Source organism: Nilaparvata lugens, chromosome 12, assembly GCF_014356525.2.
Source record: "Nilaparvata lugens isolate BPH chromosome 12, ASM1435652v1, whole genome shotgun sequence".
Taxonomy (NCBI): domain Eukaryota; kingdom Metazoa; phylum Arthropoda; class Insecta; order Hemiptera; family Delphacidae; genus Nilaparvata; species Nilaparvata lugens.
Window position 1 is genome coordinate 5,693,181 of NC_052515.1, and position 26,110 is coordinate 5,719,290.

Consider the following 26,110-nt stretch of genomic DNA (forward strand, 5'->3'; position numbering starts at 1 on the left):
ATTAGCATACGGGTGTGATCACATTGGTTACATGTATGTGCAAGTGTAAGTGAGATCATGCATGGCCATTCGTTCAGATGAGAAGCAAAATCTGGGAAGAGCCACAGAAACACTCACACTGAGCAGCTACAGACACAACTCACAACTCACAACGTGATTCCATATGGCTCTTTCCAGATCTTGTTCTCCATTTGCACGCGTGGCAATGCATGGTCTCGTCTCGCGTGAACTTGCACATACGTGCATGTGATCATCCACGTATGCTAATCTGTTAATCTTTCCTCAACATATTGTTGTAGGCCTATATTATCATGATTTGTGAATTATGATTATCAATAAATGAAATTAAATATCTTTCAATTTATGAGTAGGTAAAAAATAATCAACTTATTTAATTAAAAAAAAATATCCTATTATATTAAGCGAGCAATATCTGTATTTATATATCTGGTTATTTTTATATCTGGCTATTTTTATATGTGGCTATTTTTATAACTGGCTATTTTTATATCTGATTATTTTTATATCTGGTTATTTATGTTTAACGGATCTCGAAAACGACTCTAACGATTTTCACGAAATTTGGAACATAGTAGGTTTATGATATAAAGATTCGATTGCACTAGGTCTCATCCTTGGGAAAACTCGCTGAACGACATTAAAAGGATAATCCATCCTTGGCTGAAACAGCTGTGGATGGTAAAAAAGTGAGTATGTGATAAATTAAAATATCGCATGCCCGAATTACATAAGATGACGTATAGCCAGCTGTGAAATATAAACACGTTTTAGAGAATTGTGTTCTGTTTATCAATAAATAAAAATAACGTGCGAGGCTCGGTGCCCCGATATTTTAAGTTAATTGATGAATGAAATGAATTAATAAGTTACTTACTTGCATCTAATTTTAGTGTCAGGCTTGAAGCATGGTCCTGTAATATTGACCGCTGTTCCTCCAAGCATATTACCACTTTCTGGAGCAAATGTTAACTTCAGGCGTGTGCCAGCTTAAAATACAAAAAGAACGTTATTTCAATTGAAAAATGCAGTATACTAAATTTGAGACATAACAATGTAGGTAAGATTGAACGAAATAATGTGATTCTTTAGCTTATTATGGATTTAAACAAATAGTTTTCGGTCTGAAACTGGGGTTTCAAAAATTAGTAAACAGATTAGACACCTGGATTTCCAGGTTAGGTTGAATCTTGAAAACAGATAATAACAAAAAAATAGCTTTGAGCTGTGACCTGCATCGCACCATACACATGATAGTTTCGGGTTTGCTGAGTTGTAAAGTTTACGAGGACTGAAAGTATCTGGGCCGAAAGTACTGGAAGGTTGAACCGTCGAAAGCATCTAGAAAATTCATTATTTCATGATTCATTATGTCTTCTTGTAAAAGACACTTTGGCATGGAATGAAATAATTATATCTAACATTAAAATTCTGTAAACATTTTTGGAGAGAAATAGAAAAGGCTCAGCCTAGTTTTTGTATTATTGATTTATAATTTTTTTTTGTATGAATGAATGAATTTATTTGCCAAAAACAAAATACAAAAAATAAATATAAGTATATGCTACTGCACTTAAACCAAGATACATATATTATATTATGATAGTGTTTTGTACAATAAATGAATAAATAAATATGCAACGTTATCTATAATTGTTTCTAATCCCTTCTCATAAGATTAGATGATTTTTTCAAAATTGAGTTTTCTTGGCGTATTTTAAGTAATTAGCCTACACTCAATCGTTACCAATATCTTTGTTGCTTGTTCCAGGTTCCAGGTATAATGTTCTCATCAATTCTTAACAGGTATCTTATTCCAAAAATAGGGAATAATGTAGTTAGAGTATTAGTCACTAATCTAAAAAAAATACCAATATCTTTGTTGCAAGTTCCTGGCAGTATGTTCTCATCAATTCTGAAAATGTGTCTTCCGGTGTTATTGTTTCCCCAGTAGCCTCTGCCGGTCAAATCGCGAATGGTGGATGCCTGTGAATAGGGCTTGTACTCGTAAGCTCTGGTCCCATTGCCTGCGTTAAATCCTACCTGCAATTGTAAAATAATAATAATATAAAATTATAAAATAAAAATTACATTTCCAGTCAATTGATGTGTCATTTCTGTTCTATTTTCCAAGTTTTTCATTCAATTTTTGTATTTGGATAATGTTAATAGAGTTCGTTTTAATTTAATTCAATTGATAAATAAACATTTTAGGCCTATCATTGCAGAACTGATGGAATATAGTTGGGACATAAAAATATGAATCTTATGATTGCTAAAAATTAAAGATGAAAATCAATATAATTATAGAGAAAAGTATAGTCGTTTATGTTCCGAATATTGCAAGCCCATTTCTTGTCAACTCAAGCCAATTACTAAAGACCAAGGTACCTAGAAATGTATTCTTGCTATACCTTGCTTACGGTTATTATCACTATTCTTTTCTTCTTATTCTATATCTTCTCTATGATATAATTCAATTTCTTTATCCATTACAAACTGTTATATTATGTTTCATCAAGTACCTAGTTTTAACACTGAAATTATGACTTGTAGACTGTAATAATTGTGATAAATAATTAATATTCACTCACTGACTGGAATCGCATGGGATTCGTTGTCAACACAGTCATTGTCAGTGAGTATTTCATATTTTCACAATTATTACAAGGAGAAATAGTACAAGGAGTATAATTAGTTTTTCTCTACCGGTCAGTGCTTCCTTCCTTGTATTATAGTCTGCAAGTCGTCATTTTAGTCTTAAAACTTGATGTAAGAGGCTATAATTATTATGAAAATATACAGTATTAGTAGAACTAATATCTTCTGGACTGTATTCAAATTCATTTATTGAATGAAATAAGCTAAATACAGAGTTGAATATGCATCACAATTTTACAATTTCGAATGAATCAACATGTACACTAATATGTTGTAGTAAATCACACTTGGTCAAAATAAGAATTGTACAATGTAAACATAATAATCCTTATGATACTAGAATGTGAAGAGAGAAATAAAAATTAACATGTGTCTCATCCACGAAGGCTTAAAAGCCTGTGTGTGGAGATGAGTCTGTTCTTTATTGAGAAAATATGTTTTCTATAGTTTGAGAAGGATAACTTCGTTCGTTCGTTCGTGTCAGGTGATTATACTTGTATTATATGCCTAAATTAGAATAGTAATCCACTGTTATAGCAGCTTCGTCATTAAAATTAAAGAGGTCTTGTCGATTGCATGCTGGAGCAAGACGGCACTTTAGGAGGTGGTCATCTGACTGGATGTCTCCACAGTCACAATAAGGATCATCAATCTGCCTCCAAGTAGTGCGGTTTTCTTTAGTGCAAGCACACTCTGCTCTAAGGCGGTTCAGAGTTTTCCATTTACTGTACGGTAGCTCTGCTCCTGCTGGCAGTTGCTCCCTCAGCACTGAGTCAGTGGCATCTGCACCCTCATGCCAGAGTCGAATTCTTTCTTGTGGTGCTGAGGAGCCCAGCTCCTGTGTCTCTGTTAGAAAGCTGCGACGGGACTTCAAACGGTGAATTGCAGGGGTATGGCCAAACATTGGATGCCTTTCATCATTAGCTTGACGAGTTCGCTCGGCCCTACCTGCTATCTCTCTCCGGATTGATGGAGGAGCTATCCCACTCAGTTGGTAGAGGTAGTGAGTTTTAGTTGGTTTTAGGCAGCCAGTCACAATCCGGCAGCTTTCGTTGAGAGCCACGTCTACCTTCTTAACATGGGCTGAGCGACCCCACACAGGACAAGCATATTCACCAGTGGAGAAACACAGGGCTAAGGCTGTTGTTCGCAGGGTGAGAGCATCAGCACCCCAGGCAGACCCAACTAGCTTGCGTAAGAGTGCATTTCTGGAGTTGACCTTCTTTTTCGTTTTTTCACAGTGAGCTTTGAATGTCAGGCTTCTGTCCAATTGAACACCAAGATAAGTTGGGTTTGCCACATGTGTCAGCTGCTGGATACAAGAAGGATAACTCATTATTGAATTGATGATGTTGATGATAATGAATTAAATCATTATTGAAAATTACTGAAAGGATGATACACATAAAGAGAATTAATGCAACCCAATAAACAATTTATTATTTTACTTGAAGCGTTAAATAATTACTAATAGTTGATATTGTAAAATTATAAAAAAAATACTGGGCACGTAAAACTGTTGGTCTCGGCTGAAGTATGAAAGTCGTAAGGCCCATTGACGGCTTAAAAATGATATATTCAGACGATGTGGAACTTCCGTCAGGAACTCCCCACCCATAAATGCCATACAGATATTATTATTATTGGAATAGAAATAATAATAGATTGTAAATACAAATGAAATTGATGATAATAGAATTTGATAAATATAATACTTGATTTTAACTCACAAAAGCAGGAGTTCCTCCCTCCCCACCAGTTGTATCCCCTCCCGCCTCTGTATGACTTGTCCACTGCAGGTCCAAATAATTGAATATGGCATAAGTGAATACCTCATCCGTGGCCAATACTAATTGGAACGTATTTGTCTGTAAATAAAACATTACTATATATTTCTTAGAAATAATAAAATCTGTGTGAACCTTGTCAATTTAAAGGAGCTTTATTGTGAAAATCCAGAAATACACAATATTGTTGGTGATATGAATCATTTTATTGATTATCAGAATTCATATAAGCAACATAGTAAGTTATATCTTAAAATCTCATGAGGACATAATTATATTTTTTGACATTATTTATCTTAGAATTTTATTTATTTATTTGTTGATATAATTACAAATCATGCAGACTGATTGCATGCAATTGCATGCAAACTGATTAAAATTATAGAAAATAGTTATGCCATTGTTTGAAGTGTGAATTTCATTTAATGTCAAACATCGTAAGTTATATTTTGGAATCTCATGCAGGCTTATACCAATTATAATTATAAAAAAATAGAAATTATGCCATTGTTTGAAGAGTGAGTTTAATAAAATTTCAAACATCCTAAGTTATTTTTGGAATCTCATGCAGACTAATAATACAGTCATAAAAAAATTATTATATCATAGTATGAAGTGTGAATTGAATGAATGTTACTCACGATGTACAGAGAGTTATCGATTCCTCCGGCAAAGGACATGTTCTTCCATGTTACAACTACAGCGTGTTTGGGAATAAAGTTGTCGGCACCTACCACACCTTCCTTCAAATCGGCTTTCAACCTCTCTCTCATCTCCACGCCTTCTTGGTCTGTGCGAGCCATTAGATCTCTCTCCAGTCTATGGTTCAAGAAAAATGAATAAATGAGTATCAAAATTTATTTATTTATTAAGGCTGGTAGCAGACGAACATGATAGCATGTGGGATGTGGGAGCTACTATTTTCTTTCTGTGGTACCACAAACGCAGCGCATATGGAATGCATTGGCAGGCATGGCAGTGGAACTAGTACTTCCACATGGCGTTGCGCGCTGTGGTAGCGATTATTTTCCTTGCGATTGTGGTAGCACTGGTTTGAGTACCACGCTTCCCCTAGCTTCTGTACCACAATCGCACTAATCATCGTTTTCTCAAATGTAGAGTGAAAGAAAAGACTCTCTACGTTAGTCGAATTATTGTTCTATGGTATGTCGGTCCCACATCCCACATGAGATTGTGGTTCGTCTGCAATGATACACAGAACACAATTCATTGAAATGATTGGGGGAGAACGAACAGGCACAGCCCAAAACTGTTCCTTCCCCGAATTTTGATTCATACACTACCGAACCGTGTAGTCCAAAAAGTAGATTATGTTTCATCTACAAAATGACAGTGAAAATAGAGAAATCAACTATTGTTTGATAAAGTTTGAATAGATTAGATAGAAAGTTGAAAAGTCTAGATATATAATATATTTCATTGAAGGTTGGCAGATATGAATATTTTCATCAGATAGACTATCATGTGTTGAGTACACTATGTAAATAATATAGTATTTGTAACAAATCAAATAAAATTCATTCATTTTTTACAATAAATGTTTGATCAATGTTTTTTTTTAAATGGAGGAAGAGTACTGATATTTCCTCATTATGAAGAAATAGTGATTGACAAATTCGATATATTGTATCATAGATAAACAAAAAGTATGAATCTATGAATCGTCGGAGTACAAATTTATCAAAGTAGGTACAGAGAGTACCTATATACTCTATATGGTTGTATATCCAATAAGTTCAAAAACGTGAATTAGAGTATTATTCTGACTATACATCCGATTTTTATTGATTAATTATTACCTAAAATAAACTCCAGGTCTTGGATCGATTGTCTCGCGTTTCTCACCAATACGGCACTTGCTAAAAAATATTCCGATGAAGGCTGGATCGTTTTTCTTGGGCCAATCACGGTTGGGGAAAACGAGCGGGTAAGTGTAGTGCTCTGGAGGGTCACTGAACTCCAGGAATCCATGCATCGAAAGCTGCAACATGAGAAAATTTTTGGTTGATGATAATGATACACACAATCACATAAAAAGTTTATTTGTCTATTATTCTAATCTGTTAACAGCAGGGGTTTATTAAATACTTGGTATTACTTATTTTATAATAACATGGATACTCAACTCAGGATAACTAACATTCACTAAAATTCAAGGGAGCATATTTGGGTTTTTACCTGTTGCTCCCATTGTGAAACAAAACGTTACTAAACTCAAGACAATACAACTGAATTTAATGCAATGGAAATTAATTTTTTTTCTTCGTATTGTTTTGTATTTTTCCCTGTGATAAATTTGCCGGTGAAAATTGTAATTTATATTTCTTGGTACAAACAATAAAATAACCTATTCAAATCAACATGACATAGGCTATAGGCTGCTACAGAACAAAACTGCAGCCAACACTACACACAACATATTACAATACAATCCAACACAGAATACTCGATACCAAATTCCACTTCAATGCAACACAGCTGAAATTTATAACATAGGACATAATATAACACAGACACACAGATGAGATTATTATTATTATTAGCGTATGGCTTTGAATGGTGTGGAGACCCAAGGGTAGTTCCACCTCGCCGTAGGCTATATAGTCAAAAGTTCCCTAATGGGAAACCGGACACTAAGGTTATAGTGAGCACAATACTTTAAATTTACACTTTTTTACACAATACGTAACTTTACAGATGAGATCTAAGCCTACAATACTTAATATATCATCATGCAAGAGGTACACAACACAACTCAATTCAACATTTCACAGGTTTCTTCCATTCTAATGATTGTTTAAGTTGTAAAGTTGTTGTGTTGTCTTGAATTGTTTTTTGTTTTTAATTTGAGTGGGTATGCTGAGTTTATGTATGCTGAGCTGTTTTCTGTAGTAGGCTATTTGTGCATTTAGTTGAGTTTGTGTCTATGTAACTATTGAATTCAGCTGTAATGCATAATATTTGTAATGCATCAATGCATAATTTGAAATTGAATCGATCTGTTAACACTCAACACTTTAAATCTATTTTCCAATAAATCTCTCCTCTGTGGGTTAACTTGCTCTCTTATTGCCTTAACTTCGCCCACGGCACTTGTTATAATTTTAATTTGTTAAAATGAAGTCTAGTAAAGTGCTTTGATATGACTACTTGTGTGCTCGAGACTAGTTGTTTTTATATCTAACGTATTAAGAGGTCACTTGCAATTTCTATAATAATTCATCTATCTATTCATCTCTGCTGGGCAAAGAAAGAATACCATTGATTCTCATGTGAGTGCTCAAAAGTTTGCAGGAATTCGTTAGAAATAAAGGCTTTACTATTATACAAATCTATGAAAAGAATGTGTATAAATTGTTCACCTACCCGTGTGTAGTTGTAGCGAAATCCAAAGAACGGCAGTTGAAAATTGAAGTTTTTGTGAATCTTGGGTGTGGAGTCGTGTATGTCTTTTTGCCAGTCGCCATAACCGTCATCTCCGCCCGTGTCTGAGTAGGGATACATCAGTTTGCTGCGAATCAGTTTCAGTCGGTCAGCTGTTAGCACGTAGTCGAATACTATGGGCGGCCCGGGCGGCGGAATTCCGAAAATATTCGGGTTAAAGTTGGGGGGTAACCCTTGTTGACCCTGACGACCCAGGTAGGAGGGCGGTATGTAGCGGTTACCACCGGTGTTCATGTCTGCAAAAAAATATATAAATTGAATTATATAAAATAGCATTGAAGTACCATTCTTTTGAAATTAATATAAAATAATAGATTAAAATCACAAATTATTCATTATTTTATTTAATATTATTTTATATTAATTTCAAAAAAGGTACTTAAATGCTATTTTATGAATAAAAACAAGTACCTAGCCCTGAATACATACATACATTCTAAGAAGATATGAATTAATATAAATATTAAATGATAAAATTGTAAACTATATGAATGTCTGCAAAGATAAAATTCAAATAGTATGTTCGTTTTTCAATCACTACTGCTATCGCACAGGTCTGCCTTAAAATCGTCGATTTCAAAGTAAGAAATTTTCAAAGATGGAAGATTTATTAGAAATTGCAGTTGATGCTGGGATATTACAACTGTAGTTCTATTTATACTGTATAGCTTTCATGGGATATTTGAAATGAATATTATACAGTAATAAAAATTATCCTTACTTCTATTAAAATCTTATGGTTACTTAATTTGTTCTCTGATATTTTTTATTATTATGTTACTGTATCCATCAATTCCCACTGCTTTATATTTTTTCTATTATCTCTGCGATTTGTAATGTCACTGCTGACTATCCCATAGACTTGCCTACCCGATAGGCCTACATAGTTTTCAAATTAAGAAAATTCTCTCAATTTTATAAAGATTTATTCATTCTATCACTCATTCAGAATCTTTCTGGGGTATTTAACTTCTAATAATAATAAACGAATTATATTCCAGGCAACGAATTCTTGAAAAAGGTATAGAGGGAGACGTTTGGAACACAATTTTTGACCCCACAGCTCTTTTAAGGATAGTAAGGGGGTTAACATAGGAGTAAGATCACACTCCTACCCCCTGTGCTAAGGGGGTGGGGGTGGTACCATATTTTGTTTTTTGCATATATCTCGAACAATATGCGTCTTTCGGAAAATTTTGTCAAATACAAAATTAGAGCTTACAAATTAGTCTACAAGTTTTAACTGTATAGCTGCGTACAGATATTCGCGCTTCCACCCGCACCGAGCACGCTCCTCTCTCGTACCGCCCTCGTACCACCATCGTACCACAGTCGCTCCTTCCACGCACCCATCATGAACGTTACGGAAGATGTTAGATCTTCTCGCGTTCCCCGGTCGAACCACTCTTGCTCGCCGGTCGATCATCAATCGCTCTGCTGGAGTGACGTTCGGTTGCGGAGCAGAGCGAGAGTCTGTACGCACCTTAACATTTTTCTATAATCTCTCATAGTTTTCTAGGTATGTGCTCTAAGGTTTCAAATTGTGAAGAAACCCTTCCGGCAACGATATTTTCATCTTTTTGGCCTTATAAATTTTTAATGATTCATTGAAAAGATCCGTGCTAATTATGAGCTCATAGAGCATAATATTCTCTTCACAATTATAGTGAATTGTCAATTTCACGTATTAGTTCATTATTTTAAGCATCTCCCTAGGATTGTTTCAGTTGTTATAGTGTTGAGTGTGAAATTTTCGGTAAAAATCTGAGTACTGAGTTAGTTCGTTCAATATTGTTGATGTTCAATGAAGATCTGATTCTTCTTTAGTAAAGTAAAATTGATTGATATGGATATAGAACGTAGATTACTTACACATTTGGGGAGAATTCATTCGCGGATTATAATTTTGGAAGCCGTTTCCATTGTAATTTAGATCGCCAACTTCCAGAGGCTCCCTGTTGCTGGGGAAATAGATTCCCTGCTGCTTCTTCACTCGCGAAACGTTCGAATAGGCTTCATTGCTGAGAAAACTGGGTTCGTTCAGTTCAATAAAATCACTACTTACAGTTTTCAAAACATTGTCCACTTCACTAGCAACTATATTCGATTTAAAAATAGAGGTACAAAAACATGAAACTAAAATACACACTGATTTAGACATTTCTAACACACACTACAAAAATGTCTAGAGCTATGAGTTCTAAAATGAAAGAGACATTTTCAACAAAAGTTTTAAACATCGATAACTGTTTGAAGGAAATTTTTATGGAGCACAAAAAACATGTTGAATCGAGAGAGATGACACAAATAAAGTTTCCAAACTACAGTCACACCTGCCAAAGGTATTTGGATGAACAAGTGTTTAATATGACGAAAGGTTCGCTTATCAAGGGGACACACCTAAGTGTGAACTAGATAAGTGAATGACAAACTACGGAAACCTCTTGACTTCTCACAGTATTTTTTCGTAAAAGTTGTCTGATTCATTACTGTAAGCTAATGAAATCGAGAAGTGAGCTGATAAGAGCTGATCCCAAAAAAGGATGACACTTCTTGGCTTCTTTGTTTTGTTTGAAAAATTTGAATCACTAGACTGAAAATAGTGAGAGTTATTTGAATAAAAATTTTGCTCAGAGCCCTATAACACAGTCATAAATCCGGTCAAGTTTTTTAAAGTTGTTTTCTATCATGACAATTCTTGACTTCTTCGTTTTGTTTGAAAAAATTGGAATCACCAGACTGAAAATAGTGAGTTATTTAAATAAAAAATATTGCTCAGAGCCCTATTATAGAATCATATATCTGGTCAAATCTTTGAGAGCCGTTTTTCATCAAATACTAGTTAGTTTGAATACACGATTCTGGAAGAGATTCGGAAAATTGACTGACGTAAGTCGAATATTTATGACCAAGTCATGAACCCCATGATCATTATTTAATAATATCGGGGCACCAAGCTTAATTCTAGTTATTATTATTTATTGATAAATAGAATACAATTATTCTTTAAAATGATCGTGTTTATATTTCACAGCCTGCTGGCTATATGTCATCTTATGAATTTCGGGGATGCGATATTTTGATTTTTCAGATACTCACTTTTTTACTATCCACAGCTGTTTCAGCCAAGGATAAATTATTCTTTTAAAATGTCGTTCAGCGAGTTTTCCCAAGGTTGTGACCTAGTGCAATCAAATTTTTATATAATAAACATACTTTGTTCCAAATTTCGTGAAAATCGTTAGAGCCGTTTTCGAGATCCGTTGAACTTAAATAACCAGATAAGTAACCAGATATAAAAATACAGAAATTGCTCGTTTAATATAATAGGATGTAATGAATGAAGTTTTGAATGAAGCTCAAATTTTGAAGTTTTGAATGAAGTTTTGTAATGAGTTCCTATTGTATTCTTCCATTGTCTTTCCATATAAATAATGCTTATTCATGTTTGAGAGTTTTTGCAATTATCTTTGCCTATCAAGATCTAGTCTGTACTTATTTTAATTTTATTTTTGTCAAGGACACGTTTGTGTGTGAGTAATCGGAGGCATGATGATGATTGGTCCGATTGATGAGACTGATTGACGATTATCTTAAGTGGGTTACGAACCATCGAAAAGTGATTTTGAAGCTCATAACTGTACGTTAGTAGAACCGTCCTCAAGGGGACACCGTTCCAACAGGAGAACCGATAGTACGGCGCTTATGTGTGGGATCTGTGAGATAATACGACAGACTTGGACAACCATTCACGCTCATATTATTAGACATATTTTTTCAAATTAAAAAACTGTTTAAAAGCTCTCATAAATAATTGTCATCATTTTTTCTGTCATCGGTTTTATTCACAAAAATGCTAATTGAAATTGAGAGTTAATGACTTCTGTTTTTGAAATTTTCTAGACTCTAAACCTGGACCAATGAGTACGGTATTTTATTAATTATTATTATCAAACGAAAATCCTAATTAAATGCGATAATTCACCCCGAAGACCTCTGCTACTGCAAATATTGACAACAGGGTTAACAGCTAGATGGAAATTCGATGATTCTACTATCCAAAAATTAGAGTATTTTATTGATTCATTCAATGATTTACAAAAAATATAAGTATTGATTGGGACTATACTACAGACTCATCTCCTCATGAAATGTTGAAATTATTGCAATACTGTTGTTATTTAAGGTAAGCAATAGACCCTGCGATTAGCATGTCATTTATAGCCTATCAGATCCGATAAGCAACATTGCACTCTGTTCCGCTGATTCTGCCTAATGATCCGCAGGATAAATTCTCAGTATTTTGGCAGCTACCTGAAAATGTCGATGAAAAATCTATGAAAAAACTGTAAATTTACTCATCCACCAATTTTAACTATCTTTCATTACCCAATCACGAACCTATGGCTCATGTATAATCCTAAAAAAAACTGATAACAGAGGAAGAAAGAGTAGAACTTCTAGCTTATACTATATAACCTCTACAGGGTTGGTGAATACTATTGAAACAGCTCTATATTTATTTTAAAGAGTTTCATGAGAAAATGAATGGCGAAAACCGCACATCGATATCTCAAACCGTTTCAAACATTCAAAGATACTCGTATAAAAATGAGTAGCTATATTGAAAATCGAATCTATCAAATTTCACTTTTAAATGTGAATAAATTTGAAGCGGTTTGAGATATGGATGTGCGGTTTTCGCCATTCATTTTCTCTCGAAATTCTGTTTCGAAATCATGTATTAATATGACAACCTTCTCATATAAAAAAATGAAGTTGGATTAAAAATGTTGGAGCCAAGATGATGGTCAAAATTTTGAAGCCACAGAAAGGTAATTTTTTAATTCGAATAGGATCCCAAATGAAACCTACAGTCAAATTCTATCCATATAAAGGAATATCAAGCTGTTTCCATAATTTTCACCAACTCCGAATGTGAATTTTACACTGATGCTTCCACAGTAAGTTACTTTCAAGACCTGTTATACAGCGTAGGCCTACTAATCAAAGATAGGTAATCATTTTCATTGAACATAATAAAAATCGGTTAAATTGCAAGACGGGTATCATTCAAAGAAACACCAAGTACTTTTATACAATCGAATTTATATTAACACAGCCATAAATATTAACATCTACAGTAATTAATAATTTGCCAAAGTATATTCTAGATGCCAATCTAGCAAAAATATCCACTATTGTAGAGCTATATACTCGATAAATAATTAAATGCATTTTAAATGCGATATACATATGCTTATCAAAATATTTTTCCACTATAAATATCCTAAGCTAGAAACTTATGATAGCTTATAAGCTACTTTTGAAAATTTACAGTAAATATTAACCTAGGACAAAAATTTGTTCTACTTTCACTCAAAATTACATTGGTATACGCTTAAACAGATTGATAGTGTTCCATACATTTTGTTCCAGATAAATAACACAGAAAAATTTGTCCTGAATTAAAAACAATAACAATTCAATAGATTAAATTAATTTTATCAACGAAATTCATTGATGATTGGATCAAATTATTATTTACAACGATCAAGAAATTATTGAGATGGATAATAATATAAATTACAATCTTTTAATTCCAATAAAGCTTCATTATTCTAGAATATGAGTATGGTATTTCTAATATTTTTTGAGATTAAATTATCATACCCAAGAAAAGATTTGAATAATAATTAATAACAAAACAAAGTCTATCGATTGGGTTAGGAATGACAATGTTCAATGCATAAAATAACTTAGTTTTGAATAATATATCAAATGATAATCCTATGAATTTATCAATTCTAATATAGGAAGCTTCAAATATTATTATTATTATTATTATTAATAATAATAATAATAATATAATAATAATAATACTAATAATAATAATAATAATAATAATAATAATAATAATAATTCTTTCCTTTTTCCTTCGTCCTGGTAACCCCAGAAGAAGTGAGTTTATTATAGAAAATATAACAAACAAAAATGAAAAATACACTTATAAAAAGAAATCTTACAAACAAAACAAATGAAGAATAATAGAAAAAAGCAAGAATAACAAAAGATAAGAAGATTCCCTTTCAGTGGAAAATTACAAATATTATAAACCAGACGAAATATAAATTCTCCAAAACCTTCTAAAGAAGGTTTGACTGGAGGAGCCAAGTTTTATACATTATATTAAAAAAAAACCATAGAAATAGTACATTGATATAATCAATTAGTGATCCCAAAATAAATCATTTTCAATTTAAATCATATCAAAAGAAAAATAGTTGTCAATCTTGAGTAGAAAAAAAATTAATTGATAACAATTCATTTAATTGTATTGTGTAGCAATATGTAGCAATAAAATAATAAAACTAATAATAATAATAATAATATAATAATAATATAATAATAATAATAATAATAATAATAAAATAATAATAATAATAATAATAATAAAATAATATAATAATAATAATAATAATAATAATAATAATAATAATAATACTAATAATAATAATAATAATAATAATAATAATAAATAATAATAATAATAATAATAATAATAATAATATAATAATAATAATAAGAGCTATATACAGTAAAATTTTCTATAAATTTCAACAATAATAGATTCTATGGGTAAAGTTTCTGGATCTGAAATCAAATCAGAATCATAAATTGATTGGTTTTTTAAGAGAACGGTTTTTCCGAGATTGAGTGTATTGTATTTTAGTGAATGGTTATGTTGTCAAGATTCAAGATACATTTGAAATAACACAAACCTGTTTCAACAAGAAAGACACGCAGCAGAATAAAGATCTCTAGCCAAATAGGGCAGCGCTTACAGGTGGCAACGTACAATACATCTACGACAGTTACAAGGTAACCGGAACAAAATGAAGATTCTATTTTTAATTGTAATTGTCCTTCAATAGAGCGCACAAACAATATAAAATATTTAGGAGTCATAATAGATGAATAATTACTTCACTGAGATAAACACATTTTCCATCAAACGGCTAAAATCAGAAAATTAATTTACAAATTCATCCAACTCAGGCAGCTACTATCAATAGACATGATGAAAAATGTTTACTATGCAATAGTCGAGTCCATAGTAAGATATGGCATTTTGGCCTGGGAAGCTACAAATTTCTGCAAGATCGATACTATCTTCAAGGTTCAGAAGCTAATTTTGAGGATAATAGGACGCAAACATACACTCTTCTCTTCAGTACTACTATACTCAGAGCTCAGCATCCTTAGCATAAGACAGATTTACATTCACAGACTTCTAACATTCACCAGAAAGAACCCACAATTCTTCATCAATTTGAATCACCCGCAAGGAACACGCAGAAGGAACATGGACTTGGCAATTCGCAGGATGACAACATCAGCTGCTCAGAGGTCAGCCACATATTTAGGACCAAAAATTTTCAATAAACTGCCAATAGCTATTGAGAAACAGTTCCAATCAATTCATTCAAATCGAAAACAAAAAACTGGCTCCTGTCCAATAGAATCAATCATGGAGAACAATATAGTTCTATGAAAAATTTTCCATACTGTTTCATTCTTATTTTCTACATTTTAATGATTTTTTCCCATGAGTATTATAAATGTTTTTATGTTGAATTTTTATAAAATTTCTACATCTTAGGTTATCAATTTTCTTTTTTAAATTTGTGTATATAGATGTGGTTTTCATGAACTTCTAATGACTTGCAAGATGTATCTTCATTAGAATTTTTTACTTTTAGCATAAAATCTTAAACAATAGCAAAATTAGTGGCATCCCGACACATATTCATATATAGTGGGGGCCACATTTTCTTAGATCAGAGACATTAATATTATTATTATAGGTGATTAGGCCTGAAACAGACTTGCTATGTGTCTATGTGTTGATGCCTTTCTGTTGAAGAACAATGCCCAATCTTCTGTTGGAGACACCTGATTCTACCTGGGAAGAGCCATCCTCTCCTATGTCGGAGCTCTATAGTCCAAAATATTATGGGTACAAAAAGTGGTTGTCCCAAACACCTTACAACAAAATTGTTGTATGTCGAATAGTTTGACTGAGAAAACCTTGGGGTAGAGTAATGTTGGAGTGAAAATGGTCATGGGGTGAAAATGGAGACAAAAAAAGTTTGGTCCTTGCCATTCATGGAGGGAAAACAGGAGGGGATGTGTCAATGGGGTCCCCATGAAGGGTGGACTACAGGTGTGGAAAATGGAGGATAAATGAATGGGGGTGATGACACCAACAATGGTGGGGGGGGGGAGTTTCAAAGGCAAGTGTCCTCATGTGAGCTACTCACATATCCCTTTTGGAACTGATCCTCGTGGTCAGTATTTCAGGCAGTGAAACGGGAACATCCATACATACGGTATATATTTTGTGGTAAAGGTGGTCCCACCAACCTTGAGAAGAATGATGAATCTTAGTGCTATAGAAAGGGAGGAACCGAAGCTCCCTCAGCTGTTGACAGGGGTTACAGATCCTCGATAAGGTGTTTGACATAGGTGAGAATGAGAAGGATGGGAAGGAAACGAAATGAGACACAAATACCCTGGATAGTGTCAGCAGTGGGGAAAGAGTGATTGCCACCACTAGTGCATTCACCTTCAAAATCATTTGGGAAAGTTGAAAAACAATGGTCATTCAGAAGACCGGATTGCAATTGTTTCCCACTGGATAAGTGCCTTCATCAAGCTTAGGTCTATACAGGGGCAGCTTCTGATAAGGTTGCAGGGTTGCACAACCCCCAGTAATCTTTAAACAAAATAATGAATATTAGTAGTTGAAGTTAAAATTACATTCCATATTCACATTAATTTGCACACAGATCGACAAACAATTTACGTTCTGGTTTTTGGCGCAGTGCATGCACCAGGCCTACTCATAGAAGAATAGCATAGGAATTGTTGTTATTTTGGACTCTACTGTGGTTGCCATGGCAACATGTGCTTTTTAGCCATATTTCTAGGTTGCAGAGTGCTTAGCAACCATGCTACTGGGAGCGCTAGTGTATTTCACAAGTGTCGTAACTTAAGTCATAGCTCAAGAAAGCATTTGAACTTCCTAAATGTTTGTTATTGGATTGCAGGTTATGTTTGTTTGTATTCATGTGGCATGTGGCATAGATAGTTTGTATTTTTGTTTTGCATAGTTTGATCTTGATGTCGTTGTTATTGTGTTGTTGTTCCTCTGAAAACTATGATATTGATAGTTGATAATAGTTCAGTGCTTCGGTTGATCGGTTCTATGACTTATTGGATCCAATGAAAAATGAATTCAGTTACAAATTTACTGGCTGCTTCCTTCAATTCAGGGCCGCTTCAAGAAAATATTGAAATAAAAACATTAGGTAGGCCTACACTGGACCTCCCAAATTTCATTCAAATTGTGAAATCAGGGAACAGAACTTTTAATAGGAAATTGAACAGAGACTTATACAATAAAGGAACAACTGAGGAACAACCTTCAATATAAAAAAAAGAAAAATCAACAGAATCGAATGGAGGAGACAAGCCATAGAAGTCTGTGATGTTATAATTTGCCAATCGAAAGAACAATTCAGTTTTACTTGGCATTTTGTGGCAGCTAGTCTTTTCATTCCTGACAGATTTCCAACTTATGAAAAACTTTTTCCTGAAAACAAGTTGAATGCAGTGTACAATGCCTACAAATTTCTAGACATTAAAAAACCTTGTGTTCATAATTGTCATTATCAAACGTAAAATGTCATTGCAGTAAGGAGGTGCTGCCCTCATGTGACAAGTGACTATAACTAATGAGTTTGTATGGCACAGTGACACAGTTCGAGTTGGCTTCGTGCCAAATGTTTTGGTTATGTTTTCGATTTCGATTTAAAACAATAAAGTTCTCGATTTGTCAAATTGTGTATATTATTTTCGAATACAGTCCATAATACCAGCTTCGAACATTTGTTCCTCTGGGCTGGATACAGTGAATACAATGATCAGTCAAAATACAACAGTACCTACAGTACAACCATCATCTATTGTCTCTGTGAGGAAACGTGCAGATTGTGTTGCATCATAGCAGGGAAGTGAAACATTTTATTTACATTTATCTATTTATGAACATCATTTCATCCTATTAAAGAACGTTTCAATCTCCTTCATTTAACTTACTAACTGCAAACACAGACATTGACTCTTGCAAGAAGTAACTTACTACAGTAACTTAGCCAAAACAGACTGGAGCCTTTTCATCGATCGATTCTTGCAATTTCAAAACAAACTAACTTAGTGAACATTAAAATTTAACATGGTGAACTTTAAAATTTGCAGATTTTTATGTGAACTCATGAACTAATTTTCGATTGTTTGTGTTGACACCATCTAAGTCTGTCGATCACCGTTTTGCTTTGACTAGGCTATGCCTATTTCTTTCTTCCTAAAACAGTATCTATCTGACTTCAATGCATTTAAGACTGTGCTTAACTATTTAAGATGTGTAGACTCATTAAGCGACCAGCAAATAAAATAGACAATCTTGCAAACAATTCAGAAATCTTGTTTGATCAAAGTTTACACTTGAATTCCCAATGTGATGATCTTACATTTTGGAACTTACAATTCTCAATGTGATTATGGTACATCTCTGTGTATAGATAAGGCTAATTTCATCATTTTGATGGAACTTTTCTAACTTATCTAGAGACAATTTATTAAAAACAAGATTTCAATACTTTCATCTGTTTAATTCAAGTTGAGTTTTCGATTTTCTGGTTAATAAAATTAACATTTTCAATAAGAACATTCAATATTTCAGGTTATGTGTATTTCTTACATTTATGTTCACTCATAAATTAATTCTTGTTTGTTTGGTTATTTAACTAGATAGTACCTTTCAATCGAATATTTGTTGGTTAACTTGTCAGTTAATTTTATTCTTTATTATGATAATTCATAATAAATTCTCGATTGTTCATTCGATTCTATAGACAAGTTGATTAATTTCTTTACTTTGTTTTTTTTTAATTTATTCATAATTAATTCTCGATTGTCCATTCAATTTTGTAGATTAGTTGATTAATTCCATTGCAGTGAATTTTAATGTTGTTTTTTTGATTGTGGAATTTAATTAATGATTCCGAAATTGATTGATGGAATTATTTGTATTCTTTATTTGTTTGTTTTAATTGCCAATGACTTATCATTGGCTAAATCTGTAGGTTCAGTCTCCTTTTTGTTTGGTTTGAGTATTTCTCAGATAATTTTAGTTTTATTTGCTTACCATATTCTATTATGTTGTATATGTGATATCCCTTCAATCCTGTGCATTACCACTAACCTTCCTTATTTTCCATTTTGCTTTGTTGTAAGAATTTTCAATCATGGCAACCCAAGATGAGAATCATTCTCCTACCGGGAAAGGAGTACTGCCGAATTTATCAAGTAGTATCACACAGCGGAAAACAATTAAAGCAGCAATCACTTGGATAAAGAATTTTGTTGCAACTTTTCAAGGTGAAGAAGGAGAAGCTTTGGAAACTAGACTAGTTAAGTTGCAACAGAAAGAGAATTTGAGGAGGTTCAGACCTTCATTGAAATTACTTCTGAAGGCCAGGATGAGGCTAATGAAGCCTATCGAGAGGAAGTGGAAGAAGCCATCTATACAACAGAATCTAGAATTAAGTCTTTGTTGAACAAAATGAACAAGAACAGTCTCAATACAGATGATAACAGATCGACTGTCTCCGCACAGAACTCTATTGTACAGTTACCTAAAATAAGCTTGAATACATTCAGTGGAGAAATAAGAGACTGGAACACTTTTCATTCACTTTTCTACTCGCTGGTTCATACAAATGATTCACTCAGTGATACACAAAAACTGCATTATCTTGTAACATGTTTAAAACCACCAGTTGGCGATCTTATCTCCACCTTACCCTTGATTGGAGAGAATTATTTGGTTGCTTACAACACATTGACAGCCAGATTTTCAAATAGCCGTCTTCTTGCAGCACACTATTTTGGTGAAGTTCAGAATTTCCAGTCCATTGATAAAAAACAGGCAAGCCGAGAAGGACTCCAAAACTTCCTGAGCACACACATGAACTCATTCAATGCAATGAAACAGATGAAACAAGTAAATATGGAGGATTTTCTAAAATTTTTGTTAGCACTAAATAATCTAGATCAACAGACTCGTACTGCATTTGAAAACCAGCTATCTACAGATGAGTTCCCTACTGACATCAGAGAAATTGTTACTGAGCGTGTGAGGTTTCTTGAAATTCGTGCTATGGCTGTTAAGGATTCAAACACCAGTAGCACAAGTTCTAAGTCTACACATCATCCAAAAAACTTGATACTAAATCGACCAACAGGCAGACGTGGACTTTCTCCAATTCAACACAGTGGGACCATTATTCAATGCTTGTTGTGTTCAAAGGATGGTCATTCGATAGGAAGCTGCATCAGTTTCACTCAGCTATCTGTGTCTGACAGATATGACACAGTTCGAAAACATTCTCTTTGTTATTGGTGTTTGGGGAAACATTGACACGTAGATTGTACTTCCACTGAGAAATGTTCTACATGTAACTCAACTCAACACCACATTACACTCCATTATGAACCTTCAGCACATTGTAATGAGAATAAACAGGTACAACTCAATTCTACTAGTCAGGGAATGCTGCTAGCTACAGCATTGGTCAATGTAAAGGACCAGTTCTGCAACAATGTGACCCTTCAAGCATGATAGCCTTGTCATTGATAGTGGGAGCGAAATCAGTACCATCACAGAAACAGCTGCTCACAGACTTCAACTGAAGATTACCAAAACAAGGACAACAATCTTAGGATTTGGAGTAAATGCAAGTGGCGCTGTTGGATGTGTGAGCCTGCATATTTCTTCCAGATATGATACCACCTTTCATTTGTTGATTCCGGCATTTGTGGTCAAGAAGATTACAGATGATTTACCATCTGCAGACATTCCTAAACTGCCCGCTGATCATGTTGCCAACACAGCACTTGCAGACAACACCTATTACAAGTCTCGACCAGTTGATCTTCTAATGGGTTGTGGAGTGTATGCAAGCATCCTTCCTGAACATCCTACAGTTGTACCAGGGCGACCCCTGGCCATGTATACTTGACTAGGTTGGACTTTGTTAGGGGAAGCCGACTTGAAGAATGGAAGCTCATATCAGTCTCTCATCACATCTGTTGACAGGATAGGAGATGTCTTGCAGAAGTTTTGAGAATCAGAGGAAATTCCAGAAAAACAAACGTATGAAAACCCAGAGGATGTTCTCTGTGAATAAACTTGTATTGCAACAACCACCAGAGTGGAGGATGGCAGATACCAAGTGGCTTTGCCTTTTCGAGATGACTCGAGACCGGGAGTCAACACATCAAACACACATCGAAGGTATCTCAATTTGGAAAGAAGACTTGCTCAAAATCAACATCTTCACTCCAAGTATGTTCTGTTTATGGATGAATATGAGTCTCTACATCATATGACTTGCTCTGACTCACCCACAACCTATGTCATTCCTCATCATTGCATCCTTCAGAAAAATGAGAAACTCAGAGTTGTGTTCAATGCATCAGACCCTGATACAAATGGGGTCAGCTTGAATGAATGCCTTCTTCAAGGACCAAAGTTGCAGAAGGATTTACCTACTCTCATCCTAAAATGTCGTTTGCACAATATTCTTGTATGCACTGATATACGAATGATGCTCAGACAAATACTTGTCCAACCTCAAGACCGGAGATTTCAATGTATCCTCTACAGAAAGGATCCTACTGAACCTTTGTGTGAGTACAACCTCAACACTGTCACTTATGGTTTGAATTGTTCACCTTACCTCTCTCAGAGAACTATTCTTCAGCAAGCACAGGATGAAGGTAAGGATACTCCAGAATTGAATGAAAAAGACTAAGAAATTGTCAAAAAACCACTGATTTATTGATAATTAGAAAGACCGGTTTCGGTTATTACACCATTGTCAATTTCTGATAAACTAAAACTAAATACAAGAGCAGAAGAATTTATACTAGTAGGCCAGTACTGCTATTGGTCGAGGGCATGAATGCCTGCCATTGGCCTAGCTAGACAGTCTCCTCCCCCTCAACGGTGTGACAAAATGGCGGCTTAAGCAACAGAATCGCCATGATAATAAAATTTACTTTTAGTACAAAATAAGAACCAAGAAAACAAGTGTGAAAGATAATAAAACAAATATGTAAATGGAAAAACTATTGACTGATGTATGCTTACAATTTTATGATAAAACTAAATTCGTAGTGTTGTACTGGTTGAAATGAATCTGGTCATTTAAACTATACTGGGAATTTTCCTTAATTACTCTTGTTATTTCTAAAGCCTCTAGAATATTCAAAGATCTGCCTTTGTTATTAACATGCAGAAACTCAACATTCTCCTTAACTGTGAACTTGTGATTATTTGTTATCAAATGTTCTGCAAAGTTAGATTCCCCATTTTGTTTATTCCAATCTCTGATGTGTTCTTTGATTCTACTTTTGAAACTTCTACCAGTCTGACCCACATAACAAGCATTACAATCATCACATTTAAGTTTGTACACCCTGCTTTTATTCCAAATATCAATTTTGTCTTTAATCCAGCTGAATAGACTATTTAAAATCGGTTTGGTCTTGAAAGCAACATGATATCCATTCCTCTTCAATTCCCTACCTATTTTATCAGATACAAGGCCTAAATATGGGATTGTTATCCAAGTCTTCTCCTCACAGTTTGAGCCTACAAAGCTAGAATTGATTGAAATTTTTCTTTTAATTTTACTCAATAATCTGTCCACAATACTTTCTTCATACCCATTTGTGACAGCTATCTGTTTAATTTTAGTGATCTCAATATCAAAATCATGATGGCTCAGAGGTATTGCTAGTGCTCTATAGACCATGCTATTGAAAGCAGCAAGTTTGTGAGAAATAGGATGACAAGAATGAAGAGGAATGATAACATCAGTATGGGTTGGTTTTCTGAAAATAGAGAACTTGTGAAAACCAGTGCTATGATCTATTCTTAAATCTAGAAAATTCAATACACAATCCTGTTCTACCTCTACAGTGAATTTTATATTTATACTCTGATGTAATCCATTCAGATAGGAAAGAAAATTGTCTAGTTGTCTGTTAATCATTTCCATAAGCAAATAATATCATCAACATATCGAAACCAGTAAACAATTTTATCTTTGAAATGACTATTTTCAATGATTCTACTTTCTCACTTATCCATAAATAATTCAGCTAGGAGTGGTGAGAGGGGTGACCCCATTGCCAACCCCTCTCTTTGTTCAAAAAATCTATTGTTAAATTTGAAATAATTATGCTGAGTGCATAACTTCATCAATCCTATCAGTTCTTCTCTGAGTGTATGATCATTTATAGAGGCTTCCATTATTTCCTCAGCTCTTTCAAGACTTTCTCCCACCGGAATGTTAGTGAATAAATCAGTAACATCAAATGACACAAGTTTGTAGGATGATAGAACAGGAATATGTTTTATATTGTTGACCAACTCCAATGAATTTTTAATACTAAACTTTGGTTGAAAACCTGCTAATGACCGAAAGGTGCTATTCAGTTTGTGAGCTAATTTAAGGCAGGGGGAATTAACAAAAGATACCACTGGTCTTATGGTAACATTAGTTTTGTTCAATTTAGGTTGACCGAAAAGTCTGGGTGGATATGGATTCATAACTGTTAGATACTTAGTTTCTTTCTTGTTAAATAATTTGGTGGTGGTGGTGAACTTATTTTTAATCAAGCTATTGATTTTGGTAGTGGGATTGGAGTTAATCTCAATAAAATTGTTATCTGCAATGAAATGGTTTACCTTACTTAGATATTCGTCCCTATCCATTATTACTGTAGTGCATCCTTTGTCAGCTTTCAAAATCATCAGGTCATTGGTTTTCATCTTCTTCTTTAAATTCTTCATGATGTCTGCCGTTTTTGTGATCTCTGGTCGAAGTTCCCTTGTCTTTTCTTGAAGAATTATGTCAGCACATCTGTTAGTTAGTATTTTGTTCTTTGAGGCTTCCCAATTGCTATCAATGCTGCATGCTAGTCGTTCAAGTTGTTGGTTATCCAAATAGTTATGACTACTGTTTTTGTTACCTCGTCCTAGTAACTCTGTCTCTGAGGATGAAAATTGGACTTGTGAGAAATTAGCTACCCTATCAGCAAACTTGTGTTGATGTTGAATGATAGGTCTATTATTTAGTGTCAGATGTTGATCTTTGAGAAGTTTCTGCAGTTTTTTGTTTTCTCACTCAATCTCCTAAAAAGTTGTTCACTACATTTGTTGTCTAGGAAATCCCACTCAGCCTTGTGTAGTTTGCTTGCCAGTTGTATGTGGAGAATATAAATGTAGAAAGATAAGCTATCCCTTATTTTATATCAGTGACTGATCTCCTTCTTAATCCAAAATTTCTAGGCAGTTTTTATGCTCTTCTGTGCAATAGTAGAAGTGTTGTTGGTTACTATTGCCACATACTTTGGTATAACCTTCAGTTTCAAGCATTGTCTATTGAAGAAAATGTTCCTTTCTGATACTCCATACTTGAGTTTCAAATTAAAATATAACTTCACTTGTTCAGCTTGACTTGCTAGTTTCACTTTTTGTGTAGTTGAGAAGTTGATATTGTGGTAATTATTCATATTGAATGAAAAAGACTAAGAAATTGTAAAAAATATCATTAATAAACTCCTTTTAATAAATTCCTTACGATATGATATTCCAGAAGCAGCGGAGATCTTGAGACACAATATTTATGTTGATGATATCATTTTTGGATGCAATCACACTGAAGAAGAAGCTGAAGCAATTATCAAACAGCTCATCTCATTGCTACAATGAGGTGGATTCGAACTAAGGAAATGGTCTAGTAATAAAGCTGAAGTATTGTCTGCTTTTCCAGTTGAGCACCTCGAAAATCCACATATTTTTGAGGATGATAATGCCAGTGTCAAAGTCCTTGGAATGAAGTGGCTGCCTAGTAACAATATCTTCACATATTTGATAGTCCCTTTTGAAGGAGTACCAACTAAGAGAACTATTCTGTCATACCTTGCTAGAACCTATGATGCAATTGGATTAGTCTCACCTGTGACTCTGTGGATTAAGGCATTCCTGCAGAGGATCTGGCTTGCTAACCTCGCATGGGATGTGGCTCTGCCACAGCCCCTTCTGGAGGAATGGAGCAAGTTCGCTCGAAATTTGCCAGTTTTGAAACAAATATCAATTCTTCGAAAGATATCTGAAAAGTCAGCTGTCATACACCTACTTGGTTTCTGTGATGCATCAGAGACAGCATATACTGCCTGTATTTACCTGCATTCTACCTATGAAAATGGCAAAACTTTACTTCATTTGCTCACATCAAAGAGCAAAGTATCTCCTCTGTCACTCGAGACTCCTCTATCAGATTTGACTATATCACGACTTCAATTGCTGGCAGCACTTCTTCTTGCTCGTCTGGTCCATTCAGTAACTACTTCACTTACAATCCTGTAAAATTCTTCTGTTTTCTGATGCAAAAACTGTACTCACTTGGTTGGCTACCTCTGTTCATTGATTGAAGATTTATGTTGCCAACAGGGTATCGAAAATTCTTGAGCTGACTTCATTGGAGATGTGGGATCATATCCCCATCACTTCAAATCCCAGTGACATAGCATCTCATGGGTGTTCAGGAGAGTTTCTACTCAATTCGGAACTTTGGTGGAATGGCCCTAAGGAATTTCAAACTCCATGTCAGGAATGGCCAATTTCAACCCCTTTCACACAATTGGATGTAATCCCAGAGCTGAAACCTGATGTTTTGATGGTCTCAACTTCTTCAAATGATCTTCTAGACCATCTGGAGAAATTCTCAACTTATTGTCGTGCCTTCAACATATTTGCTTATGTTCTGAACTTTATAAACTGATGCCAAAAATCATCATCTTCCAACATGGAAAAGGCTTAAAGTCCAGATCAATTGGATAAGGCAACACAAGTATGCATCAAACTCACTCAACAAGGTCATTTTAGAATGCAAAATCACTACAAACTTCTCATGTCAACTTGCTTGCAGTGTTCCTTGATGAATATGGTTTGTACAGGGTGGGTGGCCATTTGCGTC

General features: G+C 34.2%; 1 protein-coding gene across 2 annotated transcripts in view; it reads right to left on the reverse strand.

Annotated features, from left to right (window-relative positions):
• The window catches only part of LOC111047976 (protein mesh), a 33,510-nt gene extending 23,221 nt beyond the window's left edge, over positions 1–10,289 (reverse strand). Inside the window, exons 1-7 of one of the 2 annotated variants that reach the window (XM_039438794.1) lie at positions 9,804–10,286; positions 7,854–8,167; positions 6,287–6,468; positions 5,108–5,285; positions 4,410–4,547; positions 1,890–2,061; positions 896–1,007 (exon numbers count right to left, since the gene is read on the reverse strand). In XM_039438794.1, coding sequence (XP_039294728.1) covers positions 896–1,007; positions 1,890–2,061; positions 4,410–4,547; positions 5,108–5,285; positions 6,287–6,468; positions 7,854–8,167; positions 9,804–10,092 — 1,385 coding nt within the window. In that variant the 5' untranslated portion in view covers positions 10,093–10,286. Of the gene's footprint in view, positions 1–895; positions 1,008–1,889; positions 2,062–4,409; positions 4,548–5,107; positions 5,286–6,286; positions 6,469–7,853; positions 8,168–9,803 lie in introns of both variants that reach the window. The other variant, XM_022333819.2, reaches the window with a different exon arrangement.
• Between the last annotated feature and the right edge of the window lie 15,821 nt (positions 10,290–26,110).